General features: G+C 37.9%; 1 protein-coding gene across 1 annotated transcript in view; it reads right to left on the reverse strand.

Annotated features, from left to right (window-relative positions):
- LOC135212041 (WD repeat domain phosphoinositide-interacting protein 2-like) overlaps window positions 1-20,572 on the reverse strand; it is a gene marked incomplete at its 5' end in the record, with an annotated part of 110,075 nt that overhangs the window by 87,951 nt on the left and 1,552 nt on the right. The window contains 2 exons of the mRNA XM_064245349.1: window positions 5,402-5,596; window positions 6,367-6,533. Of these exons, the coding sequence (XP_064101419.1) occupies window positions 5,402-5,596; window positions 6,367-6,533 (362 nt within the window). The remainder of the gene's footprint in view (window positions 1-5,401; window positions 5,597-6,366; window positions 6,534-20,572) is intronic.

The raw sequence follows: 20,572 nt of genomic DNA on the forward strand, positions 1-20,572 counted from the left end.
GAATTATTATTTTTACTATGTGATATCATTTAATCTTATTAAATTTACTAATACAGTATTAATCAGTACTAATATTTGAAAATTAGTAAATCATTTTTGTACCATAAAATGCATTTAGTCATGAAAATAACATCAGAATACACTAATTGGTGATGATTTTTGCCAGAAAATCCAGCGAATAGGCGAATCCCCCACAAATAGTGGGTAGATATGGTCCAGAGAGAAATCTGCGAATCAGTGAGTCCGCGAATCCGGAGAACGCGAATACGGGGGAACACTGTAGTACCATCAAACTCAACTGTAAACAAAATTTGAGAGAAACATGTTTCAAAACCTCGGGCATGAAAGAACACATTTTACTGTTTTCACTCCCATAAAAGAAAAATATATAAAGCTCATAGTATTCTGATGAGATCAAGAGAAAATATAGAACGGAATCTGTTGATTTTTGTTTACGCAATAAACATGCCCTCAGCACCATCTACTAACGAAGAAAATAACAAAATTTTGTTCACAAACACTATGTATTTAAGTGATATTTCGACTTGAAAACACTTTGTATAACGTAAAACAACCCTGTCCCATATAAATAGAGTTATCTTGAGATTCAATTGCGCTAACTAGAAGCAAGTCGCTCTGATTTGAGTTCAATACAGCAAAACAAACTTACCTCACAATCGCCCTCAGCTGATTTCCAAACCAAAACATTGATTGCTATGTTTGTATTTTCATATGATGCAAACAAATAGTAATATGAAAATACATATAATTGGATGCAGTGAAGTAAAGCATAACTTTTTAAAAGATCCAAGTAAAAATGGTATTTTCATTTTAAAATAAGTTTTTAAATATACTTACCTGGTAGTTACATATATATAGCTTTATCCCGCCGATTTGTCGCGCGCACGGCAGAAATTCAAACTTCACGGCTATCGCCGATACACGGTCAGGTGATCATACCTGTGCTCCCTCTATCCAGGTACTTGGAACCATTCCCATTTGCCCTCAGAAATTCCATGCTCCTGTTCTCAGAGGGGAGGAGGGAGGGACCTTTTATATATGTAACTACCAGGTAAGTATATTTAAAAACTTATTTTAAAATGAAAATACCATTTTTAAATATCTAACTTCCCTGGTAGTTACATATATATAGCTGATTGACACCTTTGGTGGTGGGTTAGAGAACCGCAACACCGTTGGGAATTCAAAAATTATTAATCGCTACAAATTAGCTGTACCAATAATCTGGTTCTTACCTGATAAGGAAGCTGGCTTCATAGTTTTCCTGCCTCATTCGCCTGCATTCCTTGAGAGACCCAGCGATCCACCCAGGGGGCTGTAGAAAGTCTCTGTGGGGCTGTCACACGGTCCTCGACCTTAACATGACTAGACCACCACCCTTGCTATCCTGGCAAAGCCATGGACAATGAGCTGACCACTTGACCCACTAACAAACTAAAAACACACTCTAAAAAACCTAACTTAGACTTGCACCCCAGACCGTGGAAGGTTGCAACAACCTTCACAGACAACCTGTGATTTCAAGTTCAAGAAAAAGCAAGGGTATAAACAAGGTTATAGGTTAGAGGCAATAGTACCTTCTCCAACTACGGCGGTGGAGGCAATGTACGGACCCAGGGAACAACAATCTTCATATTGGGTCTGTACCTCTTTGAAGTAACAATCTGCAAAGATAGACTTGCTTCGCCAGAATGTCCCTTCCAAAATCGCTTTCATAGACTTGTTGTGTCTATAAGCCATCGAAGTCGCCACAGCTCTTACTTCGTGTGCCTTGACTTTGAGGATTGGGAAGCTTTTCTCGTCACAGTTATGGTGAGCTTCCCTTATCAAATCCTTGATAAAGAACGCCAGTGCATTCTTTGACAAAGGTAACGAAGGCTTCTTCACCGAGCACCAGAGGTTGTCTGCCTGTCCTCTCATGTTTTTGGTTCTCTGCAGATAAAATTTTAGGGCCCTCACTGGACAAAGGCCTCTCTCCTTTTCCTGTCCTGCTAAATAAGTTAACCCTGGTATGGTAAAGCATCTGGGCCATGGCTGAGAAGGATTCTCGTTCTTGGTGAGAAAACCTAGTTGCAGCGAGCAGACTGCATTCTCTCCATTGAAGCCTACATTTTTGCTAAAGGCTTGCAATTCTCCTATCCTCTTGGCTGTTGCCAACGCAACCAGGAATAGGGTCTTCTTGGTGAGGTCCTTCCACGAAGCCTTGTCGAGAGGTTCAAACCTGCTCGAGGTTAGAAACATCAGGACTACATCCAAATTCCAAGAGGGGGTTGGGTTGTCCTTCCTCTTAACTGTCTCAAAGGACCTTATGAGGTCCGAGAGATCCTTGTCTCCCGACACGTCAATATCTCTGTGACGGAAGACGGAGGCTAGCATGCTGCGGTATCCCTTGATGGTTGATACTGCTAGTTTCTCTTGGTTTCTTAAGTATAACAGAAAATCTGCCAGTTGAGTTAGAGAGGTACTGGAAGAGGAAATGTTGTTAATTTTGCACCATTCCCTGAACACATCCCACTTAGACTGGTAAACCTTGATTGTGGACGTCCTCCTCGCTCTCGCGATTGTTGATGGTATCTCTCTATATGTGGCTGTCTGAGTAGATCGCTCTGACAAGGTAACAATCTGGGGGTGTCTACCAGCCACTCCATCACTTCTGTGATCCAGGGTCTCATGGGCCAAAACGGAGCTATCAGGGTCATGCGGGCGTTGGTCGACTCCCTGAACTTCTTCAAGACTCTGTCTAGGATCTTGAATGGGGGGAAGGCGTACATGTCTAGCCCTTCCCAATCCATGAGAAAGGCGTCCACTGCCACTGCTTCCTGGTCTGGGACTGGCGAGCAGTAAACAGGTAACCTCTTTGTTCTCTGCGTTGCAAAGAGGTCTATTGACGGTTCTCCCCACAGATTCCAAAGCCTGCTGCACACCTCGTGATGTAGGGTCCATTCTGTCGTGAGAACCTGTCTTCCTCTGCTGAGAAGATCCGCTCTGACATTCTTCTCTCCCTCTATGAAGCGAGTTATCAGAGTTATGTTGTTCGACTGACGCTTGGACGAAGCCTGGATTCTTGTCCGAAGAAGAAAGCCTCCTGTGAGACTCCGAACGCCCAGAAGAGTGAGCCGCTTCCGTCGCAAAGCGAGAGTCGGGAGAGGGGAGCCTGGACTTCTTTACAGGCAGCGAGACGTCCTTCCTACGACGAGAAGCCACGCAAAGAGAGTCAGCCAGAGCCGAAATCTGTGCCTGAAGACTAGCCAACACCCTTGCAGGAGATTTTCCAAAGTCTTGAACAGGTGACGAGGCTCGCTCTCTGCTCGGGGAACGATACTCAAGAGATCTCTTCCGTTTCTTCGCTTCCACCTCAGGCTCTTCCGAAAAAACTTCAGGGCTGGAGGGAAGGGCACAGGGAGTGTTCCAGGCTCTCTTCGAAGGGCGCGAGGCTTCCGAAGAGCTCCATCCTCGTTTAGGAGAGGGCAAAGGCGAAGACGAGAAGCATTTGCACAAGACTTCTCTCTTGGTGCGATCCAAGGTAGCCTGGGAACGAGCAACAGGCGCTACCGAGGGGACGCCTGACCGGTGGGGATGCTCCCTAACCTTCCTGCGGCTTTCGACTTTCCTCCTCCACTGGGACTGGGAGTCTGGAAGAGGTCTAGGCCTGGAAGCATTAGGGAGCCGATCAGACGCACCCTCCACTGCACTGGGATCACTGCACAATTCACTATTAAAATCACTCTTACCTTCCAAATGTTTGATTTTCATCTCCATGCTGCTGAATGGTGGCTTTCATGGAGGCCACTTCCGAAGGCGCATCTTCGGCTTCGATGCAGGGAGCAGGAGCTGAAACTGACAAAGGAGCTACGTCTAAAATAGGATTATCTACATCCAACTCGCTAATACGAGATCTACTACTGCTCCTAGAAGAAGCTTTCCTAACTTTATCTTTTTCAAGCTTCCTCAAGTAGGAAGACAAAGACTTCCATTCATCTTCTTTCAGCTTTTCACATTCGTTACAAGGGTTATTAAAGGTGCATTCATTCCCGCTACACTTCAAAACATACTGTGTGAGGGTCTACCGCAGCTTTCGGTAGCCTCACCTTACACTCAGTCATACAACAAACTCTGAACATAGCAGTTTTCTTAGTATCAACATCAGACATCATGAATCCAAAGAAAAATCCAAAGAAAAGTCAAATAACGGTCCACAAATCGCGAATGCCAGGCCAAAAGATCAGGTACTTCACCAAAAGTCCGTAGAAACAATCCAGGGCAAAAACGAGAAAAGAATCCAACTGTCAAGAGGTACCGACAACAGGTGTAGTCGACACCGACAACAGAAAAAATCTGACAAGAAAGGTACTTTGGTTCTTACTCCCGCCACCCAGCGGCGGGTAAGGTAGATCACCTGACCTACCTGTCGCGTTTGCCGCGAGTTTTGAATTCTGTCGTGACGTCAGAGACGTAAGCTAAGTATATGTCTGACAGGAAAGTTCATGTACAAAATTCTCTTTTAATGGGGTTGGGATGCACATCTATCCCAATTTAAAATCTGTAGAAATAAGTGAGGGCTGTGAATGACACTTTATATTTAAATATAGCTATATAGTAGTTATAAATCACTGCAAAATTAAATATCACAATAAAAGAAGAGGAAGACATTTTCTTTAAAGTAGGTAGCTGGCATGTCACAAAGTTTTCACCTTCAGTTTGGTTCACAATAATATTAAAACATGTTCATAAGCATGTGGCTGGTTAGTACTCTTATTGAAATATGGATACTATAGCTATGCAGCAAAGGTTAAACTTATTTGCTATTAAAGCAACAAAAACTTTCCCACAACATGAGAATGTATTTATCTCATAAAAATCAAACTTTTGACAAATATATCTGACTTAAATACATCAACAGACTATTGACAAATATATCTGACTTAAATATATCAATTGACTATGAACTAAGCACAAGAGAAGCTATTATTTATCCATTATTATTTAATAACCCATATCTGAATGAAGGTTCTTTAAGCATATGAGAAATATGTTAGCAATTATAGTTGACTCACCAAAAATTGTAAAAACCAAGAAATGAATAAAAACAAAGTATATATAATAACTTTAATAATATTCTCCTTCCATATAAAAAATAAGAAAAACATTCATTCTGATATGCAATATGGAAAAAAAATAATTACTCATCACCTATAAATCGTTGGGGGATTCTAAATTATGTACTTTAATGTTAAAAGGCACTTAGGAAGACTACTTTTGTTATAATTTTACTTCTTGTGATATTTTGTATGCTTTTGAAAAATCTTTGTATTGTGGGGTTCCATTTTACTCTTATAAATATTAAACTACTCAGTAATGTCAGTGGATCTTTCTTACTTACCAAATTTTGAGCATCAAAGATCTGGACTTGACCAATAGTATTCGATCCTGGATATGCAAGATAACAATTGTCATTTGAAATAGATAAGGCGCAAAGGCCTGTTGGATTAGGTGGCGTGTCCCTGATGGTATGAAGTACTTTCATGTCACGTATATTATGAATGTACAACGATTCCTCCAAACACACCACTAACCTCTGCAAAAACAAAATTATACCTTTAAAGAACAAAGGCCACATGCTACATTTTACAATCTACTATCATAACAATCTGCAATAGTTTCAAAATGCAAAATTTAAACAATTATCAGTAAGTTTGTAAAATTCAAGCCACTAGTTTACTGATGCTCTAGTGCCCAGATTAGCATCTTAGCATCTTAACGAGAGGAAGAAGCAGTGAGAAAGATCTGAACTGAGGACTGGGAGCACACTCCCAGTAAGACAGTTATGGTAATCTAAATCCTTTACAGATGGACACTTTATATCAATGGATTCTCTCAAGTCCAGATTATTACTACTAATGAATTTTTATCTTTGGTTTCCTTATGATGGTTATTCCCTTTTATTATAAGATGGTGGATGCATGTTTCATTTAAATACTTTCACATAGTAACCAATGAATTCAATGCATTCTCAATTAAAGCATTATATTACTAAACTACAAAAATATAAATAAAAATGGAAAAAAATAAAAATGCAGCTCTTCACTAAAATATTTACAGAAAACTGTCGATTATCAAAAAAATCTTATGATTCATGGACAAATTTCAAAAATCCCACTCTTCCACCTTGTCAGGAAAGTATATTTAACAAAACAAAAAAGATAAGCTTTCACAGTGCTATTTACATATTTGTGAAAAAAAAAATTTTATTCACTAAATAGTTTTCTTTTGGAAATTTCTAGCATTAATAAATACTTTACATTAAAAAAAGTTTTAAGCTACTTAACAATTCAAATTTGAACTTACAGCTCGATTTAGCTTCACAGCCAAGATGGTGTTGGGGTAACTATAGTTGCATATCTCTGAACTCTTCTTAAAATGGCAAACTTTGAGTTTGCGTGGCGACGATAAACTAACTATGGCCACTAAGCTGCTGGAGAAGAGTCGCTCAACAATGCACGTATCTTCATTTACTATGAAAAGAAAAAGTCGTGAAATTTATTGAATTTTCCAAATGAACTTAATATTGCTTCATTCACTTAGTAATAGAACAATACAAAAATTATGATATAATTCATGAAAGTACATTGAATTTAAAGGAAAAGAAATTTAATATATATATATATATATATATATATATATATATATATATATATATATATATATATATATATATAGATATATAGATATATATAGATATATATAGATATAGATATATATAGATAGATAGATAGATAATATATATATTATTAATATATATATATTATTATAATATATATATATATATATATATATATATATATACATATATATATATATATATATATATATATATTCATAGTATTATATATATATATATATATATATATATATCTATATATACACACAGTGGTCCCCCCGTATTCGCGGGGGATGCGTACCAGACCGCCCCGCAAATAGTTAGAATCCGCGAATGTTTAGAACCCCCTATAAAAACGCTAAAATAAGCCTATTTTGAAAATAAGCCTATTTTGTTAGTTAAAACTTAAGAAAAAAACCACTAAAAAATTTTCATACTTGGTTTTTTAATAGTTTTTATCACAAAAAGTGCATTTTATGATGAAATTGATGACAAAAACCAGGAATTTGTGGATATTTCTCATAGAAAAAATACCGCGAATGCGCGAATTTTCCGCCTGAATAATGCAGGGAAACGTTCCCGAGAGAAATCCGCGAATGTGTGATGTCCGCGAATCCGGAGAATGCGAATACGGGGGGTCCACTGTATATATATATATCTTCATTTACTATGAAAAGAAAAAGCCGTAAAATTTATTGAATTTTCCAAATGAACTTAATTTTGCTCCATTCACTAGTAATAAAACAATACAAAAATTATGATATAATTCATGAAAGTACATTGAATTTAAAGGGAAATTTATATATATTATAATATATATTTTTTTTAATTAATATATATATATATATATATATATATATATAAATATATATATATATAAATATATTATATATATATATAATATATCTATATATATATATATAAATAATATATATATATATATTATAATGATATATATGATATATATATATATATATATATATATTATATATATAATATATATATATTAATATAAATAAATAATATATATATATAAATATATAGATATAATATATATGTATATATATTATATATAAATTATAGAATATATTATATATATATAATAGATATATATAGATATATATTATAAATATATATATCTAATATATAGATATATATATATATATATATATATCTATATATATAAATATATAATATATATTATAATATATAATATAATATATATATATAAATAATTAAATATATGTATATATAATATATTATATATAATATAATAATATAGATAATATATATATTATATAGAGATATATATATATATATATACATATTCGATAACTATATATATACATATATATTATATATTTATTATATATCTATAATATATATAGTAATATGAATATATATATATATATATCAGGTAATACATCGTTACAAAAGTTTTTCTTCGAATTTCACATTAGAATTTTTGAATTAGTGGTCAGGCTGATTGCTAGTGGCTAGGTGACTAGACACCCCACTTTTTGGGAAAGAGAGGCACAACTAGCAAAAATGGCTTTAATTTGTTTATGCCTCTGGGTTCATGCCATTTTTATATCCAAGTAAGTATGTATAAAATCTAATTTTATTATAAAATGCCATTTTTATATAAGTAATTACAAAACTGATTCCCACACTGATAGGAGGTAGGAAGCATGAATACATATAGTCCAAAACATTAATAAAGGTAATGAATTGAGAACAGAAAATTGCTGGCATTGTACATAATAATGCTTGTTGTTCCTTTCCTGAATGGCACTCGTTTATCAGGTAGTGGTGTGGCAGTAAAGCTGAGGGTTGCCTTGTACCAAAGATGATTCCAACTGCTAACAAGGAAGACAAGTTGCCCCTGCCCAGGGTGCAGTGCATAAACCACCAGAGAAATACAACATCTCCTAATACCAATAAAAGTTAAAAACAAACTACCACCAAACCATAAAATCTGGAGGGTACCCCAGTACACAATAGCCCCAGACTCCCATAACTACATCCAAAACCATAATTCAAGGTGAAAAGGGACTCAATGTACTGCAATTATCATAAACATTTTCCACTTCCTTTAGATAATGTGATGAAAAGATCGACTTACATCTCCAAAAGGTCGTTTGCAATATTGCAGAGAAAGAAAAATTACATTTAAAAGCCATGGAAGGGGCTACGGCTCTAATTTCATATACTCTCACTTTACATATATGGAAAATATCCTCTCTAAGATAGGTATGAGCTTCTGCAATGAGGTCTCTAAGGAAAAATACCAGGGCATTCTTTGACAAGAGGTCGTGTGGGATTCTTCACAGAACACGATAGGGAAGCTGAAGATCCACGTATTCCCGTCCTGTGGAGGTAATACAGTGGAACCCCTGTATTAGCAGGGAATGCGTGCCAGACCCCCGAGAATAATTAAAACGAATGCTTAAAACACCCTCTAAAATGCTTATAACTGCTTATTTTGAAAGTTCAAATACCAAATGTATACCTTAAATAACATCTTACTTTAAATATACGTACCTTAAATTACTATCCTATTACATACTGTATTAATCTTTGAGATTATATTATTAATATAATTTAAAAGTCATCTTAAACATTTTACCATTAAAAATATATAAGTACAGCCAATAACACACAGAGAGAGAGAGAGAGAGAGAGAGAGAGAGAGAGAGAGAGAGAGAGAGAGAGAGAGAGAGAGAGAGAGAGAGAGAACTGGCAACATCATATATCTGACCATCAAGAGTAAAATTATGAATTTTTCAGACATAGAGAATAATAATACGTAGAGAGAGAGAGAGAAGAGGAGAGAAAGAGGATGGAGAAGAGATGAGAGTGAGAAAGAGAGAAGATGAGAATATGGAAATAAGGCCAAAGGCCAAGCACTGGGACCTATGAGGCCATTCAGCGCTGAAATGGAAACTAACAGTAAAAGGGTTCATAGGTGTAATGGGAGAAAAACCTCGCAGCTGCACTATGAAGCAATTGTTAGGAGAGAGTGGAAAGTAAGACAGAAGAAAGAGTATATGAAAGAGGTACAGTAAAAGGAACAAAAGGGGTGGCAGCTAGGGGTCAAAGGCACACTGCAATGAACCGTAAGTAGTGCCTACAGTGCACTGCATGAGGTGCACTGACGGCACTATCCCCTACAGGGAAGAGAGAGAGAGAGAGAATAACTCCTTACTATCAAAAGATTGAAATGAACATCTTTGGGCAATATTCCTTCCCCTCTGCCAACACATATATCAAACTGTCATTTACTAATTTCTCAAGTGCTCATAAATATTTGGAAATTAGTTACCATGTAAATCATTTATTTATCATACAACAAAACAGATAAACATATATAAGTGAGAGAGAGAGAGAGAGAGAGAGAGAGATTCTTATCCCTTAAACGCCTATTGGACGTATTTTACGTCGAGATAAATTGTCTGTCGGGTGCCGATTGGACGTATTTTACGTCGACATAGAAAAGTTTTTTTAAACATTCGCAGAAAAATACTTATAGGCCTACCAGCCGAAAACTTTTGAATCACGTGCCTTTGGGGATGCTGCGAGTTCACGAATCAAGGTGTTGTTTTGTTTACAATCGTTATGCAGACGCGCAAGCGCAAATTTCTTTCTTATTGCACTAAAAAGTATCAGTGACACATCTCGGAAATTATTTCGTCACTTTGACATAATTTTTGCACCATTTTAAATTAGCCATTACATGGAGTATTATATGTGAAAATGTGCGCAATTTCATGTAGAATACAAAAAAGAAGTACTCATGATTGTAGCTTTTATCAGTTTTGAAATATTTTCATATAAATAACGATGTGCCAAAATTTCAACCTTCGGTCAACTTTGACTCTACCGAAATGGTCGAAAAACGCAATTGTAAGCTAAAACTCCTATATTTTAGTAATATTCAATTATTTACCTTCATTTTGCAACTAATTGGAAGTCTCTAGCACAATATTTCGATTTATGGTGAATTTATGAAAAAAACTTTTTCCTTATGTCCACGCGGTAACTCTTCCGAAAAAATCATACATGCGATTTTGGTAATATTAGCACTATTTTAAAATTAGCCGTTACATAAAGTTTTATATATGGAAATGTGCGCAATTTCATGCACAATACAACCAAAAACAACCCATGGTTGTAGCTTTTATCAGTTTTGAAATATTTTCATATAAATAACGATAAGTGCAAAAACATTTCAATCCTTCGGTCAACTTTTGACCTCTACCAAAATGGTCGAAAAACGCAATTGTAAGCTAAAACTCTTATATTCTAGTAATATTCAATCATTTACCTTCATTTTGCAACAAATTGGAAGTCTCTACCACAATATTTCAATTTATGGTGAATTTAAAAAAAAAAACTTTCCTTCCCTCCGCTCGCGGATTCTCCACCGCAAATCTCCGAAATGCATACATCGCATTCTCGGAATATTTGCTCCATTTCATATCAGGCGTTTCATAGAGCTTTATATATGAAAATGTGCGCAATTTCATGTAGGTTTGTAGCTTTTCTCATTTTTGAAATATTTGCATATAAAAAAATATAAAAACTTTGACATTCAGTTAACTTTAACTCGTCTGAGATAGTCGAAAACTGCAATTGTAGGCTAAAACTCTTACAGTATAGTAATTTTCAATCATTTATCTTCATTTTGAAACAAATTGGAAGTCTCTGGAACAATATTTAGATTTATGGTGAATTTTTGAAAAAAAAACATTTTTTTACGTCCGCGAGTTACAAATTCATGCATCATTTTGTGATAATATTTTCTCGTGTTGCTTTGATCGTTTTATTTATAATGTGGTTATATACCAAAATGATTGCAATTTAGGGTACAATACAACGAAAAAAAATTACTCGTTAGCTTTAACCGTTTTGCTCACAGAGCGATTTGAATACAATTTTATATGAAATTTTGTTTTTGCGCTATCATATATCGCATATTCATTTATGATAATGATATTTTTTTTCATTTCTGATGGTTGCATACTAAACTTCAAGCAAAAAAAAAAAAAAAAAAAAAAAAAAAAAAAAAAAAAAAAAAAAAAAAAAAAACTAAGCACGCTGTGATTTTTTTGAAAAAAATATTTTTTCCGCTTCGGCACTCACTATGAGACCCCCTCAGCATATGGGAGACGATTTTTATTATACCCCCTTCCGTGTTTAAGGGTTATTATTTAATCTCCTTAAACTTGATATTACGTATTTGAAAATCAGTACTGTAAATTATTATTTCATAAAATGTAGTAGTACCCTTAAAGATATATACTACATACACTTCTAACACTTCCAGCCAAAAGAGGGAGAGTTCCCACTATGACATATGTGCCTTGTGGGGGGCGGAGTGTTCCCAGGAGTTACAAGGATTAGGATGTCTCGGACTTGTTAGTTCATCCGAGGAGACATCATGTGCTCACTTATCTCTAGGAACAGGTTTTACGGTTCATTCACAGTGTCCTAATGAACTTGTCTAGCTTTCTTTTAAACTCTTCCATACTGTTGCTGTTTACAACTTCTGGTGGGTTTATTCGATTTGTCACATGTCTTGTATGTAAAGAAGTCCCTGCACTGAGATGTGTTGTTCTTCAGCTCTAGTTTCCACCCATTATTTCTTGTCTGGTTCCCATTTAACATAAATAGGTTACTCTCTACTTTTGTTATGCCTTTCAGTATTTTGAATGTTTCTAGTAGTTGTCCTTGCAATCGTCATGTTTCTAAGCCATACATGTTCAGGCTCTCTAGTCATTGGTAACCTATTTGCCTGATTGTTTGTTTGTTTGTATGGTGTTTTTACATTGCATGGAACTAGCAGTTATTCAGCAACGGGACCAATGGCTTTACATGACTTCCGAACAACGTCGAGAGTGAACTTCTATCACCAGAAGTAGACACCTCTAACTCCTCAATGGAATGCCCGAGAATTGAACTCGCGGCCACTGAGGTGGCAGGTCAAGACCATACTGATCACGCCACTGATGGATGGAAACTTTGTGGCTTGCTTGTACCCCTTCTAATCTATTTATGTCCTCTCTTAGTGTTGGTAACCAAAAGTATACTGCATATTCAAGATGCGGTCTAACTATTGATGTGTAGAGCTGCAGCACCTTTTCCTTGTTTCTGTATTTGAACTGCCTCTTTATGTATCCCACTAGTTTCTGTGCCTTCTCTTCAGCTTTGATGCACTGTTTTGTGGATTTTTAAGTCCTTGGTAATAATAACTCCAAGGTCCTCTTCTTGTTCTACACTATTTATGTCATTCCCAAGCAGCATGTAGTTGGCATGAGGGTTGTTTGTTCCTATTTGTAATGCTTTACACTTATCCAAATTGAAAGGCATTTGCCATCTTTTTGACGACTCTCCTATTTTCTTTAGATCGTTTCTTAAACTTTCTACTGTCTCTTGGTCAGCTGCATCTACACCAAGTTTGGTGTCATCTGCAAATTTGGCTATCCTGCCGGTTAATCCTACATCAGTGTCATAAATATAAATAAAAAATAAGACCGGGCCAAGGACAGAACCTTGAGGAACTCCGTTTGTCACATTGCCCATTCTGAGTCTTCACCATTTATTATGACTCTGTTTTCTATTAATTAGCCAGTATTTGATCCAGTCTGCTGTTTCTCCTACAATTCCCAAAGCTCTATCTTTTATCATTAGCTTCTTGTGTGGAACTTTGTCAAAGGCCTTTTGGAAATCTAAGTAGGGTAGTATATCTACTGATCTACTACTGCCATTAATGCCAAGCGTGTCATGGAAAAACTCCAAGAGTTTTGATAAGCAGGATCTGTTTTGTCTGAAGCTGTGCTGACTGTTTGACAAGTTTCTGTCAATGTGATCCACAATTTGATCTGCAATTATGGACTCAAAAATCTTACAAGGGACGGATGTCAGACAGATTGGTCTATAATTTCCTAGCTCTTCTCTTGGACCTCTTTTGTGAACTGGGGACACATTACCTAGTTTATTAGCATAACTATGTCATCCCACTAGCATAAATCTAATAGATTTATCATAATTTCATATAGAGTTTAGCATCAAATGGATGTGAGATCTAAGCATAATATCAGCATAATTATGATAGGTTTAGCATCAAACGGGAAGGGAGAACCAAGTTAGCATAATATTAGCATAATTTTGTCATCCCACTAACATAATTTTGATCGATTTAGCATAATTTCATATAGAGTTTAGCATCAATTGGGAAGTGAGATCTAAGTTAGCATAACATTAGCACAATTTTGATAGATATAGCATAATTTCATGTAGAGTTCAGCAACAAATGGGAAGTGAGACCTAAGTTAGCATAAAATCAGTATAATTTTAGCATCCCACAAGCATACTTTTGATAGATATAGCATAGTAGCATAATTTCATCTGCAGTTCAGCATCAAATGAGATCTGGTAACACCAAACGCCACCAACACTGACTAGTGGCAGTTGACTGAAACAGCTTTGTTTACAAACATCATATGGTCACTTTGGTCGGATTCCCGAATTTTGTTTGAACTCTAACGCAAAGTTTATTCAAAATTTGGTGCTGAAACCCGATTATGTCGAGCTCTGCAACTGACACATTGCCCCAAATTTTGAACTTGGGGAATGTTAAGCGAATGTAAAAACGTTAGCTGAAGCAATTATGTAACTTATAAGTTACATAAATAAAAAGTAATTTTTGCAACTTGTTTACCATTCTTCATTTAACCACTTCATTGTTTGGGCTCCTCCACTTCAAGTTTTTCTAGTAATTCACCTCTAAACATTCATACGTTTTTCCTTTAATACATCAAATGGTTGATATACATGGCTGATTTTTCATGAGTTTCTATGTCAGTTGTTTTTATTTTGTTGATATATATGGCTGATTTTTCATGAGTTTCTATGTTAGCTGTTTTTACTTTATACTTTTGTTAATTAAGCTGTCTTGTCAAATTTTTATTTCTACTGCAGAGGTCAATAAAGTTATATCACACTGATGGGTCTATTTCTAAAAAAAATTTTGTTGGTATAGTAAATAATATCTACCACAGGTGATGGTCCATATTATCTCCCTCATGTATTTATTCTGAAATACGATCTCTCTCCATTTGGGTATATCTTGAATTTGAGGTGGGGCCTCTACTGAATGGTTTATCATTTGTCATTATTTGGAAGGTGGGGAGCCCAATGGAACTCGTGCTAAGAAGTTCCTGTCACCCAGCCACCAAGGAAGAATCTCTCTGCCAAGAGCATGGTGTTGTCATGTCTATGATCATCCACACACAATATGTCAGCTGCTTAGGAATGAGATTCAACTTCTCCCAGCTTACCACAATCCCAAGCTTGTGGCAAAAGGAGGGGTGCAGTCCTGGAGAAACTACGCCTAAGAGGATGCCAGGACTGTCCCACAGCCCAGGTATGGAAGCAGGCATATACGTATTCTGCCAGTGGGAACAAGCTGACACCAAGGAGAAAACCCAGGCAAATTCCTGGAAGCTGTCATCAGGTCAAACCAAAGAGTTTTGAACTATTAGACAGTCCCATTACAGACAAACAGATGTACCCTCAAGATATATGATGGATGGGTACAACAGGTACTACATAAATATTCATTATCTGAACTTTTAAAAAAAAACTACTGAGTCTGTATTTAACCCCTTCAGCACTGGGATGTACACATGTACGTTACACGTGTATGTCTTTTACGGTCCAGTAATAAAAGACCGTTACATGCATTTAGTATACGTCTTTCATCCCTCCTTGAAAAGCAAAGCTGTTTTCTTCAGCTTGGATGGTTTCCAGACAAAGTATTGTGTACAAGAGAGGTGCTGAAGCTCCACCCACAATTCCTTCTAGCCAATGAGCGTCCCATGTACGTCGTGACATCATTTTCATATGGGATATTAGGAGGGGTACTGGCCAACACATGCCAATGCGCCTCAGGCTGTTATCTGAGAATGATGATCACGATTTTCTCCGTAAACCATGTAGATTTGAATTCTAAACCTATTTCCCTTTTGATTGCAGTTATTTTGTTTGGTTTTTTCAGAATCCTATCAGATGATAGTGTTTCAGAGTCAGGGTCTGAGTACCTGCCAAATCTATCAGATGATGATTATAGTGATAGTTTCTTAAGAGGATGACATTGACAACGAGTGTTTGGAAGACATTGAACCTATTGTCGATGAAGGTTGGTGGTTCATAACTGATCCATCTTGTGACGTGCACCCAGACCCAGCCCCACCAAATTCACGGAGGGTGACAATGGGATTCCTGCTTACACACCAGATTTCACCTGCTTACCATTGGTTAAGTGCCTTGTTACCAAGGTCAACAACCATCTCCAACTTGCACTGAAAGATACTTCATTATTAAAGGCAATGGTTTGTGTTTCTGTTACAGCAAACAACCATCCAGGGAAAATAAGTATGATGGACTTGAAATGATCACATATGGAAGCTGAGAACAACGAGCAGACTAAGTTCACACAACTGCTCTCAATATGAAAAATTTTTTATTTTTATTTTTCATAGCTAACAAACCTGAAGTCTTAACAATAGGATAAATCTTCTGGCACCAGCTGGAAACTGGTTACAAACAATGAAAGACTGTAAATGCAAGGAATCTGCAGCAAGTGGCATCCGATGTGTAGTCGAGGTGAAAGCAAGTTCAGAGACCATGCTTAAATCCAGTGACGCATCAGTTTTTCTTCAACCCCTTTGGAGAGTGGACGTTTGCTTTGGTCTCCTACCCCCAAGCCAGTTTTTTTACTTAAGCTTGTACTATTATTTGATATATGTATATCCCTAAGAAGTCCCGGGAGCATCAACGTATTTATACAACCTTCCACTATTCCCGTGTTTACGCTTCCTCTGAGGCAAATGCGATGCAGCAGACATAATTCAGGCCAATTCTTACTGCTTCATCATTGGCTGTTTTATGTACATATAATACTGATCCATCTCTCTCAAAGGGAATACTGCCACTACAGGGAGAGAGAGGGATCTACTATTGTTTCTAGCATTTTGCATTTGTAATATTGTTGGACATACTGAAAGATATATTGAAACATTTGTGTTGAGACATTTCATAGTTTTATTTCTTCTTCTATGATATCTTGCGACACATTTTCTAGGAATGTGGTAATGTTTTAGTTTTTCGGAATTTCTTTAGTTTGGGACATTCAAGACGTTACAGAATATTGTTGCAGACAAGGTTTATGTGCGAAGATTCGTCTTCCTATCATAGGAGTATTCCTCCACTTTCTCAACATGAATTTTGATAGCGGAAGATCTCTGACTGCATTGATCCTGTCTGCTTGCTCAGGACCAGTGAGGATTTTCCATCTTGTCTCTTTCCCAACATTTTAGAAGGGGGGGGGGGGGGGGGGGGAGTCTAACGGCTCACTCCCTTCCCTTAACCCTTACAGATAAATGTTTCTTTTCCCTCTCTCTGGATAGAAGATATCTTCTCTTCCTGAGGGGGAAAGCAAATTATTTGTTTCCTTTCAGGCTCTACAGTTGGCAGCACTGCTTCTCACCTTGAAGTTGGGCGGCTGCAGCATGTTCCGCTCAGATCTTGGGAGCCCCTTTGCTTCACTTCCCTCTGCCAAAGTTGCTACTTCACTAGATTCTGACATGCTCATTGGTGCTTTGAAAGAGTTTGGAACACAGTCAGTCTGTCGGCAGTGTGTTCCTTCTAAGCCTCAGAGCTCCTTCTTCGTACTGACTTGCAAAGGCAACGTTGTCATGCAGGAGTACCAATCTTACAGATCATTTCTGTGATGTGGCTTTGTCTGCTTCTACAGCATCTCGTCTCCGTCTGATGTTTCATCATCCGATGTTCGCCTTGGTACTCCTCTTTGTTATATTTATTACAATTTTGTTTGAATATGTTTAAACTGCTCTTACACACAATCTTTTCTCTCACTGCAAGAGCAGTCTGCTGCATGATGTCAAGGATGGGCTAGTGACGTCATGGCTACTCCCTATGACAACACAGTTTTCAATCGACTGCATTTCAAGAAAAGTGTGACCCGTCTTCTACTACCTTTGGTGTTAGAATTTCTTGGTAAATTCTTCGCTTTTCTTCACGTGCACTGGTGAGGCCTTCCGGTTGCTGTAGGAGACGAAGGAAGACCCTATCGTCATCTTCACTGCTCTCAATCATCAACAAGCTGGGGTTTGTTTTGTGTCGTGAGCTTGTCTTCAAGCTCCTATCAATCACAGCTCCTGGTGCACAATTTCCTCAGATTCAGCGAGTTGCAGAGGTAACCTGAGTCTCTGATGATAGTTCTGGGATGTTCCCAAACTAGTATCTTCTCCCTTTTCTTCAGACACCTGGGTAGAGTGAGCAACCAACCTTTGTCCTGTTTGTGGGTTGTTAGCTCGTCCAAGTTCTTTGATTTCATCAAAATCCAAGACTCTTAAGGATAATTCCTACACTCAGTTTTCTTCAGAACTTCAATTCACAGTTCCACCCAAGTTTGAAGTAACCATGAATATTCTACAACATCCCAGCCAGGGTTGATGCAGTTTCTTCACGTGAGAGACTCTGGACGTCCGGGGACATGTTCCAGCTTAAGTGTTGTTGTCTTGACGTTCTTTCTTTCTCGTGTCTTAGTCACCTTAGTTCAAGACTTACACAGACTTGTTACACATCCATGGACAAGTTTCCCTAAGAGACCTGTCATCATTTTTCTCTTACGTGTCTACCCTTCATGTACACAGACATGTTCCAGTGGAGATGATCATTGCCCTTCTTCCCTCTCTGAAGTCTCTCGCTTATCTTCGAGAGCTTCTTCTCAATTTAAGTCCTGTTTGCTTGCTACATCCAAGATTTCCTTGCCTGTTGTTCATGGCTGCGGACGTGGTTTTCAAGTGATGGACATGATGCTCATAGCTGATGTGCTCTTTTGTCCATTTGTGATTGAGAGACAGAGAGGTCTTTCTCAAGTTTCCAAGATACCACGGTGTTCTTCTCTCGTTCTTCTATGAAGTCTTACATTCATCGTACGCCTTCCAGTCTGTGATTGTGGCTCGTCAACCCTAAGGTGTTGTGCTTCTGTTTTTCTTTCCATCAGATGGTGACAATTACATTGTCTGTCGTCGCAAGTCCATGTACATGGCTCTTCACAATCAGAAACACGTCTGTGTAATGGCCTTTGGTCACATAGATAGGTCTGACGAAGTTGCCTTGGTAGCATCCGACGGGCATGCCATATCTTCTATGTTCAAGATCAAATTGGACCTTCAACCTACTACAGATCATTTGTGTAATGTCCGTGGGCAGACCGTTGACCTACCCAACAGTCACTCAGCATGTCTGGGCAATGCCTTTTGGCCAAAGTAAACGGCCGACGGGAATTCCCTTGGTACATCCAACGGATGTTCCATGTCTTCAACATATGAAACCAATCTCCAACTGTTGTGTCCTTCACAAGTCAATGGATTCGTTCAATCAAGCCCATATAGCCTTCATTGTGGGAATTAAGTCTTTGTGTTCACCCAAGACTTCAAACCTTCCCAGGTAGGAAGAATTCTCGTTTCATCATTTATTTAGAGTTGAATTGTTCCTACCAGAATATTGACCTGAAACAACTTCTTTTAGATTCAGACCTACTCAACTGGTTAGGTATTGAGTCTAGGCCAAGAAGACTCCAAGACACTTGAAGGAAGGATGAAGAACTACATACTGCCCTTTTCTAACTAAGCCTAGTCTAAGTGGTTTAGTTCTTAGCCTAGCCTGGCTAGTTCGAACCTACCTTAACCATCTTAGCCTAGCCTAAGTAGCTGAGTTCTTAGCCTAGCAAATGGTCAAGTTCTTAGCCTAGACTGGCTCGCTCGAACCTTAACCATCTTAGCCTAATTAGTTCGAACCTTATTTATCATTTTAGCCTAGCCTTAGTGATTGAGTTTTTAGCCTAGACTAGCTTGTTTGAACCTACCTTAACCCTCTTAGCCTAGCCTAAGTAGTTGAGTTCTTAGCCTAGCATGTGGTCGAGTCCTTAGTCTAGGCTATTAGTTCGAACCTTCCTTTCCATCTTAGCCTAGCCTAAGTGGTTGAGTTCTTAGCCTAGCAAGTGGTTAAGTTTTTAGCCTAGCCTAGCCTAGCCTCGTTAGTTCAAACCTAATTTTTCCATCTTAGCCTAGTGTAAGTGGTTCAGTCCTTAGGCTAGCCTGGCCTGGGATAACTAGTACGAACCTGTACCTACTGACTTAGCCTAGCCTAAGCGGTTAGGCTCCAGGACTAGCCTAGCCTAAGTGTTGGTGATCTTAGCCTAGCCTGGCTGGTTTGAGCTTATCTTTATCTGACTTGCTCTTCGCTTTCCAAATTCTGCAAGAAGATTTTCCCATTCTTCAAGAGTTTGGGGTTGGGTTGGGTTAGGTTGGGTTGGGTTGGGTTAGGTTAGGTTGGGTTCGATTTCTAGCTTATCCTTCCCTTACATATCCAAGTAACCAGACAAGTACTGTATCTCAATATCCTAGTAGTCTTTGTCTCTGCTTGCGTCTGCAAGAGTTAAGATCCATCTTTAAACGCTGCGCTATGTTGGCCAGGAACACCACCATGATGGTTCCTTAGTCATAAGGGGGGGGGGGGGGGGGGGGGGGGGGGGGGGGGGGGGGGGGGGGGGGGGGGGGCGGGGGGGGGGGGGGGGGGGGGGGGGGGGGGGGGGGGGGGGGGGGGGGGGGGGGGAAGCGTCCTATCATAATAGGACATCTCCTCTGATGAGTAGCATACAAAATGTATGTCATCATAAGGGATCCCCTCTGTTGGAAATGCACATTCCTTTGACTGCACAAGGACATCTCTGTCTATGGTACAAGCACTTTGACAGTGCACAAATTGGCAGTATGAAATTTAAAACGTATCTGCGAAGAG

Source organism: Macrobrachium nipponense, chromosome 40, assembly GCF_015104395.2.
Source record: "Macrobrachium nipponense isolate FS-2020 chromosome 40, ASM1510439v2, whole genome shotgun sequence".
NCBI classification, from domain to species: domain Eukaryota; kingdom Metazoa; phylum Arthropoda; class Malacostraca; order Decapoda; family Palaemonidae; genus Macrobrachium; species Macrobrachium nipponense.